Below are 21,956 nucleotides of genomic sequence, written 5' to 3' on the forward strand. Positions count from 1 at the left end.
TGACCTGGAAAATAGATCCAGGAGAGATAATTTAAAAATTATTGGACTACCTGAAAGCCATGATCAAAAAAAGGAACCTAGAAATCATCCTCTAAGAAATTCTCAAGGAAAATTGTCCTGATGTTTTAGAACCAGAGGACAAAATAGCGGTTGAAAGAATCCACTATCACCTCCTGAAAAAGATCCCAAAAAGAAAACTCCTAGGAATATAATAGCTAGGATCCAGAGTTCCCAGATCAAGGAGAAAATATTACAAGCAGCCAGGAAGAAACAATTTGAATACTGTGGAAACACACTCAGGATAACACAGGATCTGGCAGCTTCTACAATGAAGTTTCGAAGGGCTTGGAATATGATATTCCAGAGGTCAAAGGAACTGGGATTAAAACCAAGAATCACCTACCCAGCAAAACTGACTATCATATTTCAGGGGAAAATATGGTCATTCAATGGAATAGAAGACTTTCAAGCACTCTTGATGAAAAAAGCAGAGTTGAATAGAAAATTTGACATTCAACTACAAGAAGCAAGAGAAGCATGAGAAGGTAAACAGGGAAAAGAAATCATAAGGAACTTACCAAAGTTGAACTACTTACATTCATACACAGAAAAACGTAATTGTAACTAATGAAACTTTTCTCAGTATGAGAATAGTTGAAGGGAATAGAAATGTGTATATGTGTGTGTGTGTGTGTATGCGTGTATATATACATGAAAGTATACATACATATATATGTCTATATAGGAGGGCATATGGGCGTATGAATGCCTATGTGAGAATGTGTACATATGTATACAAGTATACATAGACAGAGGGTACAGGACCAGTTGAATAGGAAGGGATGATACTATTGAAATTAAGAGGTGAGAGAGGAATATAATGAGAGATAGAATGGGGTAAATTATCTGATATAGAAGAGGCAAGGGAAAACTGTTACAACGGAGGAAGGCAAAAGAGAACGAGTCAACCTTACTCTCATTGAATTTGGCTTAGGGAGGGAATGACACACACTAAACAGGGTATCTCATCCTACAGGAGAGTAGAGGGGAAGGGGATGATGGAAGGGAGGGCAGGCTGGGGGGGAGGGAAGTTGGAAGCACCACTTTTGAAAAGGAACAGGATCAAAGTAGAGAATAGAACAAGTGGGGGGTGGGATGGGATGGAGGGAAATATAGTCAGTCTTTCACAATATATACATTATGGAAATGTTTTACATGGCTACACATGTACAGCCTATGTTGAATTGCTTGTCTTCCCAGTAAGGATGGGTGACAAGGGAGGTAGGGAATGAATCTGGAATTCAAAGTTTTAAAATAAAATGTTTAAAAAATATATATTATTATTATTATTTTACATGTAACTGGGAAATAAGATACACAGGCACTGGGGCATAGAGATCCACCATGCCCTACTGGAAAGTCAGAGGGAGGATGGGGGAAGATATAGGAGAGAAAAGATTTGGGGAGGGGATATTCAGTGGGATTGCTGTTTTGGGGTGGTGGGTAGGGGAAAAATTTGTAACTCAATCTTGTGGAAATGAATGATGTAAACTAAAAAAAAAAATTAAATTAATTTTAAAAAAAAGAGAAACAGAACAAATTGCGTTGGTGGGATTAAAGGCAATAAAAGTGAATCTTTATGTGGAATTTTCAAGGTGAAAAACACCTAGATTCACAGCCTAAATATACAGATCACTGAAATCGAAGGATGAAAAACATCTGAAGATGGTTCAATTTGCAGGTATCCTACTACAAGGATGCAAAGAACTCCAAATTTAAGACTGATGGGATAAATTTGAGAAGATGAAAGTGAGTACAGACAAATATAAAGGGCTACTTGAGCATTGTGTTATTCTTATACAAATACAAGGGACAGGATCGAGGCTGCAATAACATCAGTCTAGTCTAAAGAAGGTAATGCATCCCACTGTATTCAGAATAGTCAGAATCCACAGAGTCTTATGTTTCCTGGCTGTCATATTTTAAGGATTACAATAAGTCCTCTGCCTGTCCACAGGATGGCAACTAGGATGGAGAATTAGTGGAAAGAACTGAGGATGTTTAGATTAAAAAAGAAGATTTAAGATATGTGTGTATGTGTACGTGCGAATGTATGTATATATACACATATATACATATATAGACAGACAGACAGACACAAGACACACACACACACACACACACACACACATATACTGTCTTCAAATATTTAAGGAGTCATCCTGTTGGGGCGGCTAGCTGGCTCAGTGAGTAGAGCACTGGCCCTGGAGTCAGGAGGACCTGAATTCAAATCCAGCCTGAGACACATAATACTTACTAGCCATGTGACCTTGGGCAAGTCACTTAACCTAAATTGCCCTGCCTTCCCCCCCTGCAAAACAAAAGAAACAAACAAACAAAAAAGAGTCATCCTGTGGTAAAGGAATTAAACTTAGGATCACAGGATTTAGACTTGGAAGGAATCTTAGCAAACAGCTAGTTCAACATCCTCATCATGCAGAGAAGGAAACCACTGAAAACCAGAGAGGTAAAAAGACTTGCCTGGTCTACAGGCATGTCATAAAAGGCAAAACTGAGAATTGAATGTAAGTGTGCCAAGTCTCAATTTAGTTTCTTATCTACTATATCATACAATTAGTCCCAGAAGGGAAGAACTGAGACCAATGAGTAGAAATCAGGGAGAAACAGATTTCAGCTCAATATATCAGGAAGAACTTCCAAACAATAAGAATTGTTCAACAATAGAATAGGCAGCCTTGCAATGCAAGAAGGTCCCCAGCTCTGGTTCTGGCACTTCGATCAGAGGCTAATCATTATTGAGGTTGCTATAGAAGGTATCTATGCTGTAGGTAAGAACTAGACTAGATGACCCAGTTTGAGGTCCCTTCCAACTTGAAGATTTTTATAATTATTTGGAATCAAGCATTAAAAGTAAACATTACAAGTATAGGCCAGTTCAATTATTCCCCTTCTTTCTGTCTCTAGAATCATAGGGTATTAAAACAAATATCTAAACCAAATCATTCTTTATCCTGGCTGGCTATTTGGAGAATTTTCAAAAGGATTAGCTGGGAATCCCAGCTGGAATGCTCAGTTCCTACCTCAATCTCTTCTACGATGCCACTCAGATCAGCTTGCTGAGATAAGTGTGATGCCGTCTGTAAAGCCTGAATAGTTCTGTAACAGTGAACAAAAGGCAAGTCTGGAGAGAGGAAATCCATTCAGATATACATGCTCGAAATAATTTGGTTTAAACAAAAGAAAAAATAATAGTTTCAAATATAATTAGAAAACAAAAGCTAGTGATTATCAAACTCATAATCACAGGATGCTAAAGGAGACCCTAAAGGCCCAAATGGTACAATTCCCTAATTTTACAAATAAGGAAACTGAGGCTCAGGGAGGGGAAGGTCACATAGCTGGTTCATTACAGAGCCAGGACTAGAATTCAGGTCTCGACCTCAGTTTAGTACTGTTTCCAGTAAACATACTGCTTCCCCATCTGAGAAACCTAGTTTCAATGGCTGTTATATCTTAGATTATCGTAGGTAGATATTAGAAAATCATTCATTCAAAATACAAACTAACAAGTTGTTTTTTGACACCTCCTACCCTTCTACTCTTCCCTTTCCTGAATAGCGTCAGTGATTTTCCTTTCTTATCCCCATCTGTTCTACTCTGTGACCAAGCAGAACAAGCCATAAGAACAGCAGAAAGGGCACCAGAAGGAAGCAAGAGATCCAAAAACCATCCTAGATGGGCTCATGTGATAGTAACTTGGCCTCCACAACAGTCAAACAAATATAACATTTGTATGATCCCTAACTCACAGGTACTTTTTGACACCCAAGGAGATACTAGCCACATGTGGCTGAGGGGAATACAAAATATCTGGGGCTGTTTGGAAGAACACCACAAATTGAATAGTACTATATCATCCACTTCACTTCCACTAGTGTATTCAAGCCTTCAAAGCCACTGGGTAGAGCCTTAGGGAAAACTCATGTGGCAAGTGTGGCTCTGACCACGTCATTCCCCTTTTCACAAAGTGTCAGGGGTTCCCAAATACCTCTAGGATAAAATATAAATTCTTCTATTTGGCATTTAAAGTACATTATAACCTGGTTCCAGACTCTTTCTAGGCTGATCACACTTTACCTCACCCCCTTCTCTTTGCGCAGGCTAATTCTTAGGCCTGGAATGCTTTCTTCTGGTCTACCTCTTGGAACTAGCTCCCTACAGGTGTGAGTGCCACCTAGATGTCAGCAGCCTCTCCTCCAAATCATTTTGTATTTATTATATATATATATTGTATTCACTTATCTGTGAAGATAATGCATCCACCTAGCAGAATACAGGAGCCTTGAAGGCAGGAGTTCTATCACTTTTGTATTCACAACTCCAGTGCCTAACATATAGCAGGTGCAATGAATGCTTCTTTATTGGCTAAAGTTGCACAGGATTAGAAAGCATGAAAAAAATTTTTTTTTGAAGTAGAAAGCAATCATACTAATGAAATCACAGGTCTACTGTTTATATATATTTAATCCCTCTAGATGATCTTCAATTACCCAAGTAATCCCTAACTTGTAGATAATTTTTTCCTCTAACAAATCTTATCAGAGTTGCCCACAAGAAGCAACATATGATGACTTGTATTTTAACTTCTTTCCTTTCTTCCTTCAGTCTCAGACTACTAGCAAAAACAAGAAAATAATGAACAGGCAAAAAGCAATCTATAAATTTATTCTTGGAAACAATATTCACATATTCTACCAGAGTTTGAAAACCATCTATGGAAGAGTTGGAAAGTTCCCCCAATATCTGCATAAGGGTAAATGTCCTCCCAAATCACAGTAATTTCTCCTCCCCCTAAATTCACAGCATTTCTTATCTGTAGCTTTAATTTAATTCTTAATTACATACTATCTTAAGACATCTCTTATATTGTTAATTTTTCACAGACAGTAAACTGTCTCTCATATTTTTCAATGCCACACAAATCCTAGCATGATGTTATGCCCAGAGTATGAAATCAATAAATAAATGTTGTAATGCAACACAATGCATTAAAGAAAACAATGAACTAGAAGTCAGGAGACATGATTCTAATCTGGTCCTGGTTCTGATCTTGAATGGCAATTGATTTGGGCAATTAAGCCACTTAATCTTTCTTAGTCTCAGTTTCCTCTTCCACAAAATTAGATGTTCTCTAAGTCTCCCTTCCACATCTAAATGTCTCTTTACTCTACTCTGCGAAGGTATAAACGTTGAAAAATGTAAATGGTGTTCTTCTAGATTAAAAAGGGAAAACTGAGGCCATCTGGTGGCTGAATGAACTCACTGCTCTTAGGTACCAGACCAATGGCAGAGTCTGGCTTAGGGCTCAATCATCATTTATAAAATCAATAAGCCAGCGAATGCAAGGTGAAAGATTTTTCTGTGTTCAATGATATCTATTAATTTCACAACAATTCTAACATGTTCACTGAAAAACTTCACTGAAATGTTTTATTATAAAACAAAGAAGTTCACAAAAAGAAAGCATGAGTCAATATGAACTATAGCCTCTAAGGATCCACTTTTATGGTACAGCTGGGAAATGAAACTGAATTTTAAACATGACAAAGATCCCAGTGTTTACCAATAATAGATGCAGAGCTTAGAAAAAGCTAGGAAGGTGAGAGAAAAGGATTTTTCAATAAAAACACAACTTTCCTCTTCTTTGGGGTGTGTCATAGTGATGCTGGCAAAGTTCTCAAAGGAAGTTTAAGAATGAAAATAAATCTGCTTGGCTACAGGGTGACAGTTTTGTCATAACCCTTATTAAACACTTATTCCCCATCATCAATGTCCTTCCCTTTTGAGAGTATTAGGCAAACTAACACAAAACAGAAAATTTGGGGCAATTTGTTCATAATATTCAACAATGCAGCTTTCAAATCCTTTTTTCCCTTAAATCCACTTTGTAAGAGGGACAAGTGACCCACTCAATAAGTCAGATTGCCTTAAATACTAAATAAATTAGAATATAAGTCAATACTATTGAAGATACTTTCTTCAAAGCAGTATAGAACCCCTTCCTTTTTCACCACAGCCTTTCTTTCTTACTTCCCTCTCCTCCAACCACCACCAATGACTTTTCTCTCATTTAAATAATTCCTAAAATTTTGCCTTAATTCTTTTTGGCATGTCCCCAGTACAGCCAGACTAGACAAAGAACTGAGTCCTATGACTAATCATTAAGAGGCAATGTAATGTCACAGAAAGAATTTTGGTCCTAAAGCACGAAACCTAGTTCTAATACTTTGTAGCTTTGGACAAATCAATTACTCTCTGAGGCTCTTCTCTAAAATGTAGATAATAATTATAATTGATTATATATAATTAGTAATTATAATGTGGATAATAATTAACTTGAACTATACGTAGCTCACAGGATTGTGAGGAAAATAATTGGCTAATCTTGGTAAATTGATATAATTATCAGTTACATACTCAGTCTTGTTTTTATTCTTTACCCATAAGACTAACTTATCCTTCCTTCCTCTGTCTGACTCTATACCTTATTGTCCATCCATTTCTTGGTTTAGTAATTTTCTTCCTCTTAGAAGGTAAAAGTTGTCTATTCAACTTTCTAAGCAGTGATAGAGACAGTATTGCAGGTTATTAGGAGCTGAAGAAACGCTTCTTAATAATGACTCATGGGCAGCTAGGTGGTGCAGTGAATACAGCACCAGCCCTGGAGTCAGGAGGACCTGAGTTCAAATCCAGTCTCAGGCACTTAACACTTACTAGCCATGTGACCTTGGGCAAGTCACTTAACCCCAATTGTCCTGCCTTCCCCCTCCAAAAAAAGCAAATAATAATAATAATGATAATGACTCACGCCAGGACGGTTTCCTCCTTACTAAGACGGGCAGTGAGAGCACTGAGTGCTTCTTGAGATGCCAAAGGAAGGCCAAAGCCATTGAGGGCTCCAACTGCATGGTAGATTTGAGAGACTGATGAATCTTCACTCACAGCTGCATGAAGCAGATCTTTGGTCTCGTTGGAAATAGAAATCTATGAAAGAATAGTAGAAACACAGAGGATTTCATGTAAGGTATTGGAAACTAGGTAATATGACGCTGGAAAAGCATCAAACTTGCCAGCACACCCACACTTATGTTTTAACAATTCTGATCCATTTTTCTCTGTACGATATCTATCCTACATTCAGGAACATAAACATTCTAGAAATTTAGTGAAGAAGGATTTTTCATAAATATCATTCTTTCCTTTGTTTCAAGAAAAAAGGTAGGTTTAGAAAAGAAAATCAAGGTTTCTCTAAACAGCAAGGGAAAACTGTTACAAGGACTGTTCATTTGTTTTTTAAGATAGATAAGGCCATAAAAAGTCAAAATTCAGAAAAAAAAGCTTCATATAAAAAAAGTGAAAACTAAACAGAACTGAACTCTCATCATCGCTATAAAAAGAACTTCCAAGAAAAAAAAACGACAAAAATACTGTTATTTTTTTAAACCCAAAACAATTCTTCCCCCAAGCTCAGGTAATACATGAAGGATGTGAAAAGAGCCTTTTATAGTTCAGTTGTAATATTAGATTGAAGAAATTTGACTTACCTCACATCCTGAGAGGACCTGGCTGGACTGTGCAGCATAGAAAAGAGAGTCAAGATTGTTGGGATCTAGGTTGGACTTGATGAAGGTACAGGCTTGCTAAAGGAAAAAAAAAAGAAATCAAGATTAAGTAGTGATTTTAAGAGGAATGGGGAAAATCCCAAGTATCTTGTACAACAGATTATCTCTAAACTGACTTACACATGATTCTATCTTATATAGATATATATAAATTATATAGATACAGATATAAAAAATATCCATTTTTCACTGAAAGAAGTAAAACTCTTGTTTACCTTATAATGCACATTGATTTAAAGTTAGAAATACTAAGGTGGTACTCTTACATAGATAACATCACTAAATATTTTGTTTGTGAAGATGTATATTCTAGTTATTAAAAAAATATATTTTTAAATTTCTTTATTTTCAGTTTTCAACATTCACTTTTATAAGATTTTGAGTTCTAAATTTTTCTCCCTCCCTCCCCAAAACAGCATGCAATCTGATACAGGCTATACACATATAATCATATTAAACATATTTCCACATTAGTCATGTTGTGAAAGAAAAATCAGAACAAAAGGGAAAAAAAAAACACAAGAAAGAAAAAACAAAATCACAGGCTTCAAACTGCATTCAGTCTCTATAGTTCTTTTTCTGGATGTAAATAGCATTTTCTATTATGACTCTTTACCCAAAACAAATTATTTAAATGGCTTAGGGGGCAGCTAGGTGGCATAGTGGATAGAGCATTGGCCGTGGAGTCAGGAAAACCTGAGTCCAGATACTTGACTTTTATTAGCTGTGTGACCCTGGGGAACTCACTTAACCCCAATTGCCTCACAAATCCCCCCCCCAACAAAATAAAAATGACTTAACAATTAATAAGAGTCTAAAACCCCCCTGAATTTCCATTAAAATTCTGCTTTTGGGGGGGGGGAGGCAGGGCAATTGGGGTTAAGTGACTTGCCCAAGGTCACACAGTTAGTAAGTGTTAAGTGTCTGCAGGCAGATTTGGACTCAGGTCTTCCTGCCTCCAGGATCAGTGCTCTATTCACTGTCCCACCTAGCCACCCCTCCATTAAAATTCTGAATAAAGTATCTTGGAAAAAAAAGACAATTGTGGAAAGGAAGGAAACGAAAACCTTTTTAGCAGACTGTAAATTAAGTTTAGGGAGAAAGAGAAACAAATTACTGCAACAAGCAGATTTCCTAGAGATGTACAAGGTTTACAATAAAAGTATATGCTTTGTCTCCATCTTGTGGAAAAGCTGTAGCATAACATCTGGTTATTAAGAAACTAAAACTGATCTTATGTGAATTATTTCAGCTAGAATTTTGAGAGCAATGCTATGTGAACAAGTAACTTTGTCCTTTTCCAATAGTGTAAGATATTATAGTTTAAAACGCTGCCTCTTAAGTTAATAATAGAAACAGCAATCTGTGAGGAGGGTACATATCAGTCTTTACAAAAGCATTAAACTTTGAAAAATCCCAGTCAACTGATAGACAAGCAATGAAAAGTCTTCTTATACAATATGTTGAATGAATTCTACAAGGCTCTTTCTTTACCTATAACTCTGTTCCATTTTAATTCATATACTCACCGCCCAACATTGCTAAAAAATGTCAAACTCTTGTGTGCACCTGGCATTTTTGTTGGAGCAGGTGTTCTCACCTGTTTTCAAAAAGCATACAATATTCTGCTCAGAGATCTCTCTCACCAATTTGAAAGAGCGAGAGATGAAAAATGAGGCACATCGCCCCCGTGCAATGAAGTGGGGGCAAATAGGATATAACTCTCAATTTGATGATTTCAATAGCCTTCAGGCCTTGGTATAATACTCTTATCATATGTATATATTTAATTCCATAGTTTCTAGACATTTCATAAAATAAAGAGAATGTATAATACAGGAAGCAACAGCCCCGAAATGTTTTAAGGCTATTTTCTAAATCAATCCATAATGATAATAAGTAAAATATGAATAGCAAGATTCTGAATTGAGAGTTCTAACGCATTTGCAAAATACTAGCATGTTTACCAGAAGATGTAATTCCTGGTATCCAGAACCAAAACTCAACAATGATCACAGCTGTGTAGCAGCTTGAATCCTGACTGTTCTGCTCAGCTTGTCTCACATCTCCAATTGCTTGCTGGATAATTCAATTTAGATATTTTGCCATCAAATCTAACTTAAAATGTCTGAAGTAAAATCATCTTTCAACAAAGCAAAGAACAAAATTCCCGACTTTCTTATTTCTGTCAATAGTACCATCATTCTTTTAAGTTACTCAGGGTTAAAATTTTGGATACATCTTTGAAGCGTTCCCCTTCCCTCAAGCTTTTGTCAAGTAAATCTATAAAGTCCTGTCAATTAATCCTTTTTTAATGTATTTTATTTCCATTCTTCTTTTCTATTATCATTGTTGCCATCAATCTTGCTCAAGTGAGTAAAGTACTTTGTAAACCCTAAAACTATCTATAAAAATGAGTTATTATTTTGTTTCTGGACTGCTGAAATAGTCTAATTGGTCTCCCTGTCTCCCTTTTTAAAAGGACCCGGCACATGGGTGTCATACTCATCTTTATTTAAATGCCACTGTCTTTAGCTTACTCCTGGGGAATCAAGGCTCTAAGCCTACCCTTGATTGATCAATAAGTATCTATTAAATGCCTAGTTAGTATGTGCCAGAAACTAGGTCAGGTGCTTGGGCTACTAGTACAAAGAATGAGAGGTTCTCATTCTCTAAATGAGAATCTCTCCCAGAAAGACACATGAAAACAATACATCTTGGCCTGTTAAAATATTTCTCTTACAATCCTGGGACTGAAGTTGGATGTCGTAGCTGTTCTCTGATCCCAGCATGCTCACTTTGGGGGGTGACAGTGGCAGGAATTGGACCTCAATGGTTCTTCTTTGGGCCCACTCTAAGTGAGAGAGATTTAATTTCTACGAGGGAACGAGTGAATACACAGAAGATTCAAACTGCATGGCTTAACCAACACATATTTCTGAGAAGAAATTTCCCCCAAGATGGATTGTCCTTGTCTGATTTCTTTCTTAATGAAAGTTGCTCAAAACGTGTGGCTTTGCAGTTTTGGTAGCTACCCTAGGTTGAAGGGTAGGCCTTCATGGAGATTCCAACCCCCCCCCACCTCTACCCTCCACCCCGCCCAAGTCTCAGAGATGACCCTGGCTGGGTGACCTTCTCCCATCTGTACTGGATCTGTTATATTTCTGGCTCAAGGAGATTTTACTGTTTTTGTAACTTCCAAAGCCTTTCCAGACTGTTGGGTATAACTAAGGTTGTATTCTACTCCCGTGGATCTGGTTCTATTAGTCTTGTCAAGAAAACACAGGGCTTCCCCAGGACTAATTTAAGTCAGATTGACATCAGGTTTCATAGATTAATTGGGGGGAGGGAGGGAAGAAAGGGGGATGGTGCAAATATTATTTAATGCATTATTGATCTAGGTTATCTGGTTTTGAATGCAACTAACAAAGAATGCCAAAATAAAGAGGCACATGCCTAGAATTTAGAGTATGTAGATAATTGGAAAAGGCATTCAACTGGACTGATATTAATGGATAATTGGCAATAAGTTCTGTTTTAGGTTTTATATTATTATTATATCATATTTTAATTGTAAATAAGATTGTCTTATGGTGTTGCTAGATTTTCAAGAATTATAATTTTGGAAAGTATTATAAAGCTGTGCAGTTAATATTTTGAAATGAAACCTAGATTGTGATGCATATAACACAATGAAAATAGTAGTCAGGTTTGGATGTACAAACAAAATATGCAGACCTAATGGAGACTTAACAATATATCCTAAAAAAATGAGGGCATCAAAAAACAAGTAAGAGAAACGATGTGAAAAGTGCAGTAGATAAGGCACTGGACTAGTCAGGAAGACCTGAGTTGAAATATGACTAGGAAACATGACACTTCCTAGCTGTGTGACCCTGGGCAAGTCACTTAATACTGTCTGTCTCAATATCCTCATCTATAAAATGGGCTGGAGTTGGAATGATAAACCACTGACATATCTTTTCCAAGAGAACCCTAAATGGGGTCACAGAGTCAGACATGAGTAAAAACCAATTAACAACAAAAACAAAGCTCTGGTGGCTTAAATATCTTCATGTGTTTTCAGCCTAAAAGGAAAACTGAAGTCATAAATTTTAAATCTAAAAACAACTGAAATGAGAAATGAACATTTAGAAGTCCTCTGAGCATATAGGAGTTAGAAAACTGGGTTTGGACTTTTAAAACTTCACAACAATAATAACCAAAGGATACATGGATTTTACACAATTTAAGCATTTGTATATTAGCTTTTCTATACAAAATGCCTAAAGGTATCCGTGTCTTGTTCATTCTCTGCCACCAATGGGAATATGGTGCTTTACAACAATTTATTAGCATTAATTTGATGCTGAATTCATTCAAATCAGATTAGATTCTTTTAAGAGCAGTCAGAGCCAATTTTAAGAACACAAAGAGCAGAGCTTGAAAACAGTTCAATTCACAAGAACCAGTAAGTTATAGAATGCTATTAAAATGTGATAAAGAACTTGGGGATTTGTTCCCTGGAAATCTGGACCCTGCTGAATTAATCTTAATGGCTGTCATGTATTATGCTACACCTGTAAACAACTTAGATGTGTAATTACATCTTACTTTGATTATAAGTAGTGGAACTTGCCATATGAGATGGAATTTCTTGGGAGTATAAATTGATTTACTTATTAGAAGCCTATGATGTCACTCTGACTGTGGAAATATATCCAAAGATGACAAATCTTGTAATTTCTAATTCCACAATGTCTCTTCCAAAAGTCTCCCCTTCTTTACTCACAGAGACACAACCCTAATTCAGTCCTTTATTGCTTTTTTGCCAGCCACAGCCTATTGCAATAGCCTAACTGGTCTCTTGCTTCAAGTCTCTCCCCATTCCAATCCACCCTTTACAGACATGTTAAAGCAAACTTTCCTAAAGCACAAGCCTTACCAGGTTACCAACCCTATTAGATAAACTCCAGACCCACAAGGGTAGGAAATCTACAGCCCTGAAGCCACAAGTGGCCTTCTAGATCCTTGGGTGCAGTCTTTTGAATGAGTCCAAGTTTTACAGAACAAGTCCTTTTATTAAAGGGATTTGTTCTGTGAAATTTGGATTCAATCAAAGAGCCACATGTAGCCTTGAGGTTGCAGGTTCCCACCCTGCTCCAAACCCTATTATCTCTAAAATCAAATAAAACTCCTTTGTTTGGCATTTAAAGTGCCTCACAATCTGGCCCCTTCTTACCTTTGAAATCTTACCTCTTACTTCGTTGACAAAACCTATGGTCTAACCATACTGGCTTACTTGCCAGTCTTCCCATTTCCTTTCTCACTGCATTTTCACTGGCTGTCTTCCATCACTGGTATCATCTCCCTCCTCACCTCACCTCTTGGAATTACTGGCTCCCTTCAAGACTCAGGTCAAGCTCCACCTTCTGCATAAAGCCTTTCCTAATACACCTCCTCCCTGCTCAATGCATTCCGCTCCAAGGTTATTTTGGTTATTTACTTTGTATGCATCTCATAAACACCTATATATGTAATATATTGTCATCCCACCCCCCAAATTATTTGAGTACATGAACAGTTTTGCTTTTTGACAGTTTCCATGGTGCTTAGCACATAGAAAGTACTTAATAAATGCCTACTGATAAATCAGCAATTTATCCTGCAAGAGGAATATGTGAAAGGTTACCAATCTGAAGTGCTAAATGGCACATTCCTAAACCAGTTCCAAGCAGATACCAATTGCTGAAGTAAGTCTTGTGAAGGTTGGGAAAAGGTAACCCTTACCTGTAAATGAACTAAAGGTTTCCCACTTATCAGACCACAAACTGGTAATATACCCTTTGAATGATATGAAGTAATGATGGATAAATAAGCTATTTAAAAAAAAATTTCTGACCTTTATCCAAAATCAAAGTTAAAGGAGCCTTGACCTTACATACCTAAAAAAGATCAATCTGTTACCGTTAGAACCAGATGTGACAGAAATTTAATGTGGTAACAAGTGTTTCCTTCCTTCTTCCCCTTTTAAAATAATAACCTTCTTATAGACATCCTAAGATAGTGACAGCCAACCTACATGTATTTTTTTCTCATGAGATGAGCTCATCAATTAGGAGTATAGAATATGCCCTTCTTAAACCACAGACTACATCTGTGTTGTTTTTATCCCCGCCCTAAGAACTTGTCTCCTATGATCTATTCTTTTTTTTTTTTTTAAAGCAATTGGGGTTAAGTAACTTGCTCAAGGTTACACGGCCAGTTATTTCTGGGTGTGGTGCTAAGTATCTGAGCCCGGGATTTGATCCCCAGGTCATCCCAACACTGGAGCCGGTGCTCTTACTCGCTGAGCCACCTGGCCGCCCCTAGAAATGTTTTTTTCAAAGTTGGCTTGCTCTAAAAATTTTCCTGCGAGGTTCAACAATACTACATGAGAAGCACCACTGCCAAGTCCAGGATGTGGGAAAGTAGGTAAGAGCAAAGACAGCTTATTCCTGCTGTGTGGAATTTTTATAAATGTACAAATTAATTTATTAAATATCTAAATACCACTCCTATGAAGGTATGAGTTGTGTGCATTGAGGACATATGAAAGCCATACTTCCATAAAATCATATACTGTTATAATTAGGAAGACTCTTAAAAGAATTTACTTCTAAGTTTAGTGCCCTTATCAATAAGGACAGCCATACATATTCCCAGGACAAACAATAAAAGAAAACTTTAAGTTACTTTAGATGCAGAAATGTTCTCCCTGCCCATATTATCCTAAATGTACAGCAGACCTGCACAACCAGCAGCACAAGCCACTTACAGTCCTCAAGTCACTTGCAGCAAGCCAAAGGATTTCAGGCAGCCCGTGAAACATCCTTTGTATGTAGAGGAAATCCTTTGGCCTGCTGCAAACAGATGTGAGATTTAAGCTGCCAGTGGGTCACAGGTTGTGCAGGGCTGGTCTACAGAAGTAACTGAATGATAAAACAGAATTTAAATAAGATGGCTAAAATTTATACTGAAACTGTCTTAAGTGGTCAGATATTTTACCCACAGTTCTCATGGGTATAAGGTCTATCACTAATAGGAAAATTGGACTTATTTAATGGCAAAACAATTTTCTGAGCTACAACTTATAACTTATAACCTGAATCAATGTAAGACACTAATGAAATGAATCAAAGCTTTCCATATCCAGACAACAAGATGTCTTGTCCAAAGATGAGAAACCTCAGGTATGTATATGTGAAAGCCCATCAATATGAGACTTCCCCACGACCCTGTTAAGAGGGCCTATACCAGGTTCTTACTAGTAACACTATAGTAAACTGCTAATGCTTTCCCAATTCAACTCTGTCCCCATTCCCAAGGAGCCACAGCTCAACAATCTGCCACCTTTTGAAGGTACAAAGCAAAAAAAAAAAAACGTGGATAGACTGACTGAAGAAGATTTGCCAAGCTTTAGCAAAGAGAATGCATAAAATTGCTTCTTAGGCACAAAAGAACTTTGGAATCTGGGGAGTGATTATACCTTTGTCAATTTCATTCACCAATTTGAGAAAAACTTAAAATAAATGTTCACTCTGATAGGCATAGGCTTCTTCATAGGGATGGGGGAAATCCATTTGTCCATAACTGGGGATGTTTACCATCTCATGCTCATGAAGAAGGTCCTGATATCTAGGTTGATTTATTTGTTATGCACAAAAAGCAGGGATCGTGGAGAAGTAGGACTCTAGGTCTGCCTATCTTATCTGCTCTGCTTTTAAAAAACTTGATGTTACTATGAAAGGTAACTTGAAGAAACTAAGGGGAAACTCGTTGCCTCTAAACAGAACAAAAGGATTGTACTACCTGCTTGTGTAATTTTTGATAACCCATTATCTTTTAGTATTTTACCTTTTTCTAAATACTCTGGAGTCTCCCATAGAATTTACTGAGCTACAGTAGTTTGTATTTGAATGAACCCGGGAAATTTTGGTGAGCAGTTCTTTAGACTCCTTAATCTCCTAAAATTTTAGGCTCTGTGACTCCCATCCTCCGATTCTGTTCCCCAAAAATATCAAAAAGTTTTGTTTTCTTCTACCCATTGACAGATGCTTGCTATCCAGACAAGACTTGGAATCTACAGTGGTTCTCTCCCACGTAGTTACATGTTACCAATAAAAGAAATATGCCTTAATGCTATAATTATCAGAATATTGGTGGATTATTCCTTCAAGAGTTTCTAAAAACCCTTACTGGCTCTCTATGCCCTCTGGGAATAAACTTTTTACTCCATTCAAATTCATTTACTTACTGTCCCTTCAACATGTTTTATGGATGGTTCCTTTGCTTATGTCACTTCTCTTTCCTGGAATGCTATCCCTCTACCTCTCTAAATCCTACTGATCCTTCCAAGTCCAGCTCAAATCCCACCTCTTCTGTGCATTCCGAGATCACACTAGCCCCAAGGTGATCTTTCTCTTCTCATAACACTGAATCCAAGGCATTTACTTACTACCTGTTTATTTGGTAGTTATCTTTTACTACCTTGTATTATTAGTAATCCTCTTAGATGTTTATGTCTTGCTTCTCCAAATAAGAGGTACAAAATCACATACTCTTTATGTCCCACACTGCATAATACCAAGCATGAAATAGGAATGTAATACTTACTATATTGAAATAAAAGATATTTGAACCGAATTAACTCTTGCTGTCCTTTATTTAAGCTTGAGATATATATATATATGTATACATACACACACACACACACACACATATATATATGTATATGTATATGAAAAAAAAACTCTCCAGTAAAAGAAATGGAGATAGCAATGAAGGAGCCTTTAAAAACTGGTAGGTAAACCAAAGTCAACCTTACCTTTACATCAGGCACTTGTGCACCAAGCTTGCTGAGTCCCACGATGGAGTAGAAAGCAGTTTCCAAATCTGAGAATGGTTGATTCAAAGAGGATTTCAATCGTTCAACATCACGCTGAGTGAGGTAGTGGCTGGGTGTTAGGGCCTGGATGATTGTGATTGTTAGGGTTAAGAGTAAGACGGTATTGGAACCTGGGGGAAAATGTATTTATTTTAATAATCACTATTAAATAAATTGCGTCCTATCCCAAAGCCACTTAAAGTTACTGATAATCCAGAGAAGACTGCTTACGTTTATAATTGCTATGATTATACAAAATAGGTATGGGAGAATTTTTGTGGAGAGTATATACTTTTGTGGGGAGGGAAGTAACTTTCCCCAAATAACAAAGATTTTCCTAATACCCTCTGATCATGTTAGTCTCCCCATCATCACCATCTCTCAGAAGCTCCCTTTTCACATATCCTAGAGCTGGAACCAACATGGAACCACCAAGCTTATCTGAGATGCTCTCTTCTCCCTACTGGCCTGGGGCTAACAACTAGGGTCTCATGGCCATCAAATCCCACTCTTATGCTGCTTTCCCACTGGGGGAAAAAAACCAACACTACCCCTATCAAAAAAGGGGGGGGGGGGGAGGGCAGAAGACCAGCCCCTATAACCCTGTCTTGACTAGAGAACTTGGTCATTCAAAATGACAAAGATCAACATAGATGGTTCTCACTAGTATTGTCCATCATCTTCCCCAGTTGAAAACTTCTTGGAAGGCAAGGGTTGCCTTACACCTTTCTGGTCTCCCTCACATTAAACACACACAAAAATCTCTATTTATCAGGGACTATGGTAACAGCTGATATATCTCTAGTCAAACAATCCACATGTATCTTGTCACCTATAGAACCACTCAAATCAACTAAGGGAGTAAGTACCACCTCAGTCAAGATCTACAGGGGCATCTGAACATCATTTTAATTAGTGCCTTGGGGTCATTTTAATATCTCTATACCTGGTATTTCCCCATGCACCATGGCTAAAAAGTTCTTGCGGTTTCAGATTCCTTTGATTCAAAAGCACCTTTTTATATGGGTGAAAATCTCCTTTCCCAGATTTATATGAGCTAATGCAAAGTTAAATGTACTATGTACAAACTAACAGCAATACGATGGAATGATCAACTATGAATGATTTAGTTATTCTCAGCAATACAATGATCCAAGAAAGCTCTGAAGGACTCTGAAAAATGCTATCCATCCCCAGACAAAGAACTGATAGTATCTGAATGTAGATTGAAGTCTACTTTGTTTTAACTTTATTTTTCTTGTGGCTTTTTTGGTCTGGTTTTTTTTTTTCACAATATGACTACTATGGAAGTGTTTTGCATGACTACACATGTATAATCTATATTGAATTACTTGCCTTCTTGATGAGGTAGGCTAGGGAGGGAGGAAGGGAGAGAATTTGGAACCTGAAGTTTTAGAAATTAATGTTAAAAATTGCTTTTACATGTAACTGGGAAAAAATGAAACACTAAATTTTTTCAAAAAAGAAAAGAAAATCTCCTTTCCCTGACATCTTGAGCCCATCTGACAGATGAGGAAATGGAGGTAAACAGGGTTAAGTGACTTGCCTAGGGCCACAAAGCTAGTAAGGGTCTGAGGCCAGACTTGAACTAGGCAGATGAGTTTTCCTGATTCCGGGCCTTAGAGCTCTTTCTACTGTGCCACCCAGCTGCCCATTTCCATCTTTTACTCAGGTAACAAAAATCACAGCAACATTACTACTGTTATTGGAAAGAGCATGACAAACTACTTTCAGATGGCTCCACTCACAATCCAGTGTCTTACCTTGTAGCATCCTTCCCTCATCCATCCTCACTCTAAGCTATGTGTTATATTCCTCAATAGATCTTATTAAGCTCCCTCAGGATATGGAGTTTCTCTTTTTTATTTGATGGGGTGGTGCACTAGAAAAGCACTGACTCTAGAGTTGGAAAACTTGGATTCAAATACCATCTCAGACAGTCAGTCAATAAAATCCATTAAGTCCCAATCGTGTACCAGGCACCATGATGAACACCAGAGATACAGAGAAAGATAAACGACGGTTCTGGTTCTCAAGGAGTTCACAGTCTAAAAAGAGAAGACAACATGCGAACAGCTACATACAAACAAGTTATATACGGGATAAACTGGAAGTAATCAACAGAGGGAAGGCATGAGAATTAAGACAGATTGGGAGATTTCTTATAAAGGTGGTAACTTAGCCGGGAACTGAAAGGAGTCAGGAAGCAGAGATGAGAAAGGAGAGCATTCCAGGTGTGGGGACAGTCAGTAACAATGCCCAATTGGGATGTGGAGAGTCTTGCTCAAGGAACAGCAGAGACCAGTATCTCTGGTAGATGGGGAGTAAGGTTTAAGAAGACTGGAAAAGTGGGATACAATGTTATAAAGGGCTCTGAATACCTGAGGACTGTATATAGCTAGAGGCAACTAAATGAAGCAGTGGATAAAGTAACCGGCCTGTAGTCAAGAAGACCCCGGTACTGTATGACTTTGGGCAAGTTACTTAACTTGCCTGCCTCAGTTTTCTCAATTATAAAATGAGGATTAATAATAGTACCTACTTCCAAGGGTTGTTTTTGCTTAGTACAGTGCCTGGCACATGGTAGGAGCTATATAAATATAAACTATTAATTATGTTTGGTTCTGAAGGTGATAATGAGTCATTAGAATTTGCTGAGTAGCCTGCCATGATTACATCTGCACTTTAGGAAGATCACTTTGACAGCTGAGTGGAGTATGGACTGGAATGGGAAGGCTTGCAGCAAGTCAAACAACCAGAAGGCTATTGCAATAGTCTAGGTAGATGATAAAGGCCTGCACAAGGGCAGTAGCAGTGTTAAAGGAGAGAAGAGGACATGCATAAGAGATGTTATGAAGGTAGAAAAGATGAGATTTGGCAACAGATTGGATATGGGAGCTGAGAGGCATTGAAGATGTTTCCTTGATTGTGGGTCTAGTTGATTGGGAAGATGGTGGTACCCTCAACAGAAACAGGGAAGTTTTAAAGGAGGGAAGATTTGGAGAGAAAGATTAGTTCAGTTTTCAACATGTTGAGTGTAAGATGTCTACAGGGCATCATGTTCAAGATGTCCAACAAGCGGCTGGAGATGTGAGTCTGGAGGTTAAGCAGAGAGGTTAAGGCTCATAAGGAGATGTGAAATGGTAACTTAATCTATGGTAGCTGATGAGATCACTAGAGGAAATAAAGAGTATAGAGGGAGAAGTGGGTTCAGGTCAGAGCTCTGTGGATCACCATCTCTTCTTAGTTAACGGGCATGGCCAAGATGAAGAGCCAGCAAAGACTTCGGAGAGGTCAGATGGGTAAGAGAAGAACCTGGAGAGGTGTCCCAAATTCCCAAGAAGAGGGCATCAAGAAAAGAGTGATAAACAATGTCAAAGGCTTCTACTTATTACATGTGTCACCACGGGTGAGTCATTTACCTTCCCTCTGAAAAACGAGAGGGTTGGACCAGATGGCCTCTAGGTCCTTCTCTCCGGAGGCCTAAGACTGGAGCCAGGTAACGAAACAGGCTCAGGAATTCTCCCCATTAGACTGTAAGCTCCTTGAGGGCAGGGACTGTTTGTTGCATCTAAGTGTATCCCCAGCACTTCCTCTGTACCGGGCACATAATAAGGGTTTAATGCATGCTGATTGATAGAATGGATGAATAGAATAGAGGCTTGTTGATGGAGTGAATGAACTCACAAATTTTTAACCAATCACCTCCTGGATACCATCCGGGCCTCCAGCCCTTCCTACTCCTGCTGGGCATGTCACTTCACCTCTCTGGGCCTCAGTTTCCTCAAGTTTCCTACAGGGCCTCTTTGAGGAGAGCCCTTCGCTAATCTTAAATCGCCATGAAACATGAGTCCTGCCAGGAGCACAAGGCGACTTTCCCAGATGCTGCCCAAGACCCCACACACGTTTGCCACATCACGCTTCCTCCAGTCCCCCACATTGAAAGTCAATGACAGCGCGTCCTCCTTTCACCCCTCCCCTCCATCTCTCGGCCGAGCCCTCCCCGCCCCCACCGCCGCGCGCACCCCTAGCAGGAGGGAGTCCCACTGGAGATGGGCCGCTCGAGGACCCGTAAAGTCCCTACGAATCTCTCCCTCCCCTCCCCCGCGAAACGAGAACGTGCAGATGACCCTGTTCCGCAGGGGAGGGAGAACACGCCTTTCCAACTCAAGTGCAGGGCGCATTCGGTTTCCACTGTCTCCCTCTTTGGAGGCGAGGACCTCGCGGGTCCCCTCCCCAAGACCAAGCCTGGGCCATACCCAACGTCTCACCCGGGACCGCCATTTCTTCGAGCTCCAGCCCAGGTCCTGGCGCGCCGCAGACTTCCGCCCAAGAAAGTGGTTCCAACTGAACGGCGGAGGTGGAGAGGCTATGCAAGAGTATCTTCTCCCGAGAATGGGCTCCGATGACAGGTTGTTTATCCCTAATCAAAATCTCTTATCCATTTTCGTAAAGCTCTGATGTGAATCTTTCGAGAAGAATCCTGAAATGACTACACAGTCTCCTTTTTGAGGCCCGTCCACCCCCCAGGAGCAGAACCTTTATGGAACAGTCCGCGTAGCAACCGTTAAGCTCCCGGTGGTTCAGGAAAACGGATAGAAGAGGCGGGGAGGGACCCGAGCCAGAAACGGGGCTTCTGCTGATTGGCCAATGGCCTTGTCATTCATCCACCTTCACTTAGCTCATTTTAAAGGGACAGTAGGCTTTGGGTGGCAAGAAATGAGGAGAGGAATGAAGAATCTCCAAATTTTGGCGTTCTCCTTTGGGATAGCAGCTATGTTATTCTAATCCTTTTAGCTACTTGACGCACCTCAGCTCTTTTACTTCTGAGTTTTGCAAACCTTAATGCTGTACAGAGATGGAAATAATTTGTTCCATTATATGAGCATTTCCCCTAGAACTTCACCCTCTGGGAGCAAGTCGGTACAAGCACTGTTCTTTCCATTTTATAGAGGAGAAAACTGAGTCTTAAAAGTCACACCACTAGTAAAATGTAAAATATACGAGCAGCTTTTAACAAGTCCTGCTGCCTGGTTGCGAGGGCTGAGCTCTCCCCATTGCACCACACTGCTCAATGAGAGTAAGAGGTCCTAAGAGACCTTGTTTGTGAAAGACAATGGGATAAATGAACTTTCGATTATTTGATGTGCGTTGGGTGCTTTGTGGGAGAGTTGGGGAAAAATCTTAATTGCAGATTGGGTGCATTCTTTTGTCCCCTGGAAAGCTTCTAAATTGCTGCTTACTTCCAATTCCTTTTTCTGCTTGGAACTGTGTCTAAGGTGACCATTCGTTTTAACACGTTTACA

The 21,956-nt window shown here is 38.8% G+C and overlaps 1 protein-coding gene across 5 annotated transcripts in view; it reads right to left on the reverse strand.

Moving 5' to 3' along the window:
* Positions 1-21,956, reverse strand: part of RPN2 (ribophorin II) — a 99,221-nt gene that overhangs the window by 35,854 nt on the left and 41,411 nt on the right. The window contains exons 2-6 of one of the 5 annotated variants that reach the window (XM_069063546.1): positions 20,922-20,947; positions 16,570-16,760; positions 7,626-7,721; positions 6,890-7,065; positions 3,102-3,177 (exon numbers count right to left, since the gene is read on the reverse strand). In XM_069063546.1, coding sequence (XP_068919647.1) covers positions 3,102-3,177; positions 6,890-7,065; positions 7,626-7,721; positions 16,570-16,760; positions 20,922-20,934 — 552 coding nt within the window. In that variant the 5' untranslated portion in view covers positions 20,935-20,947. Of the gene's footprint in view, positions 1-3,101; positions 3,178-6,889; positions 7,066-7,625; positions 7,722-16,569; positions 16,761-20,909; positions 21,205-21,956 lie in introns of those variants that run through there. The other 4 variants (XM_069063544.1, XM_069063549.1, XM_069063545.1 and 1 more) reach the window with 4 other exon arrangements.

Source organism: Petaurus breviceps, unplaced genomic scaffold, assembly GCF_028583685.1.
Source record: "Petaurus breviceps papuanus isolate PSGF00001 unplaced genomic scaffold, PetGlider_PUasm1.0 90591, whole genome shotgun sequence".
Lineage (NCBI taxonomy): Eukaryota > Metazoa > Chordata > Mammalia > Diprotodontia > Petauridae > Petaurus > Petaurus breviceps.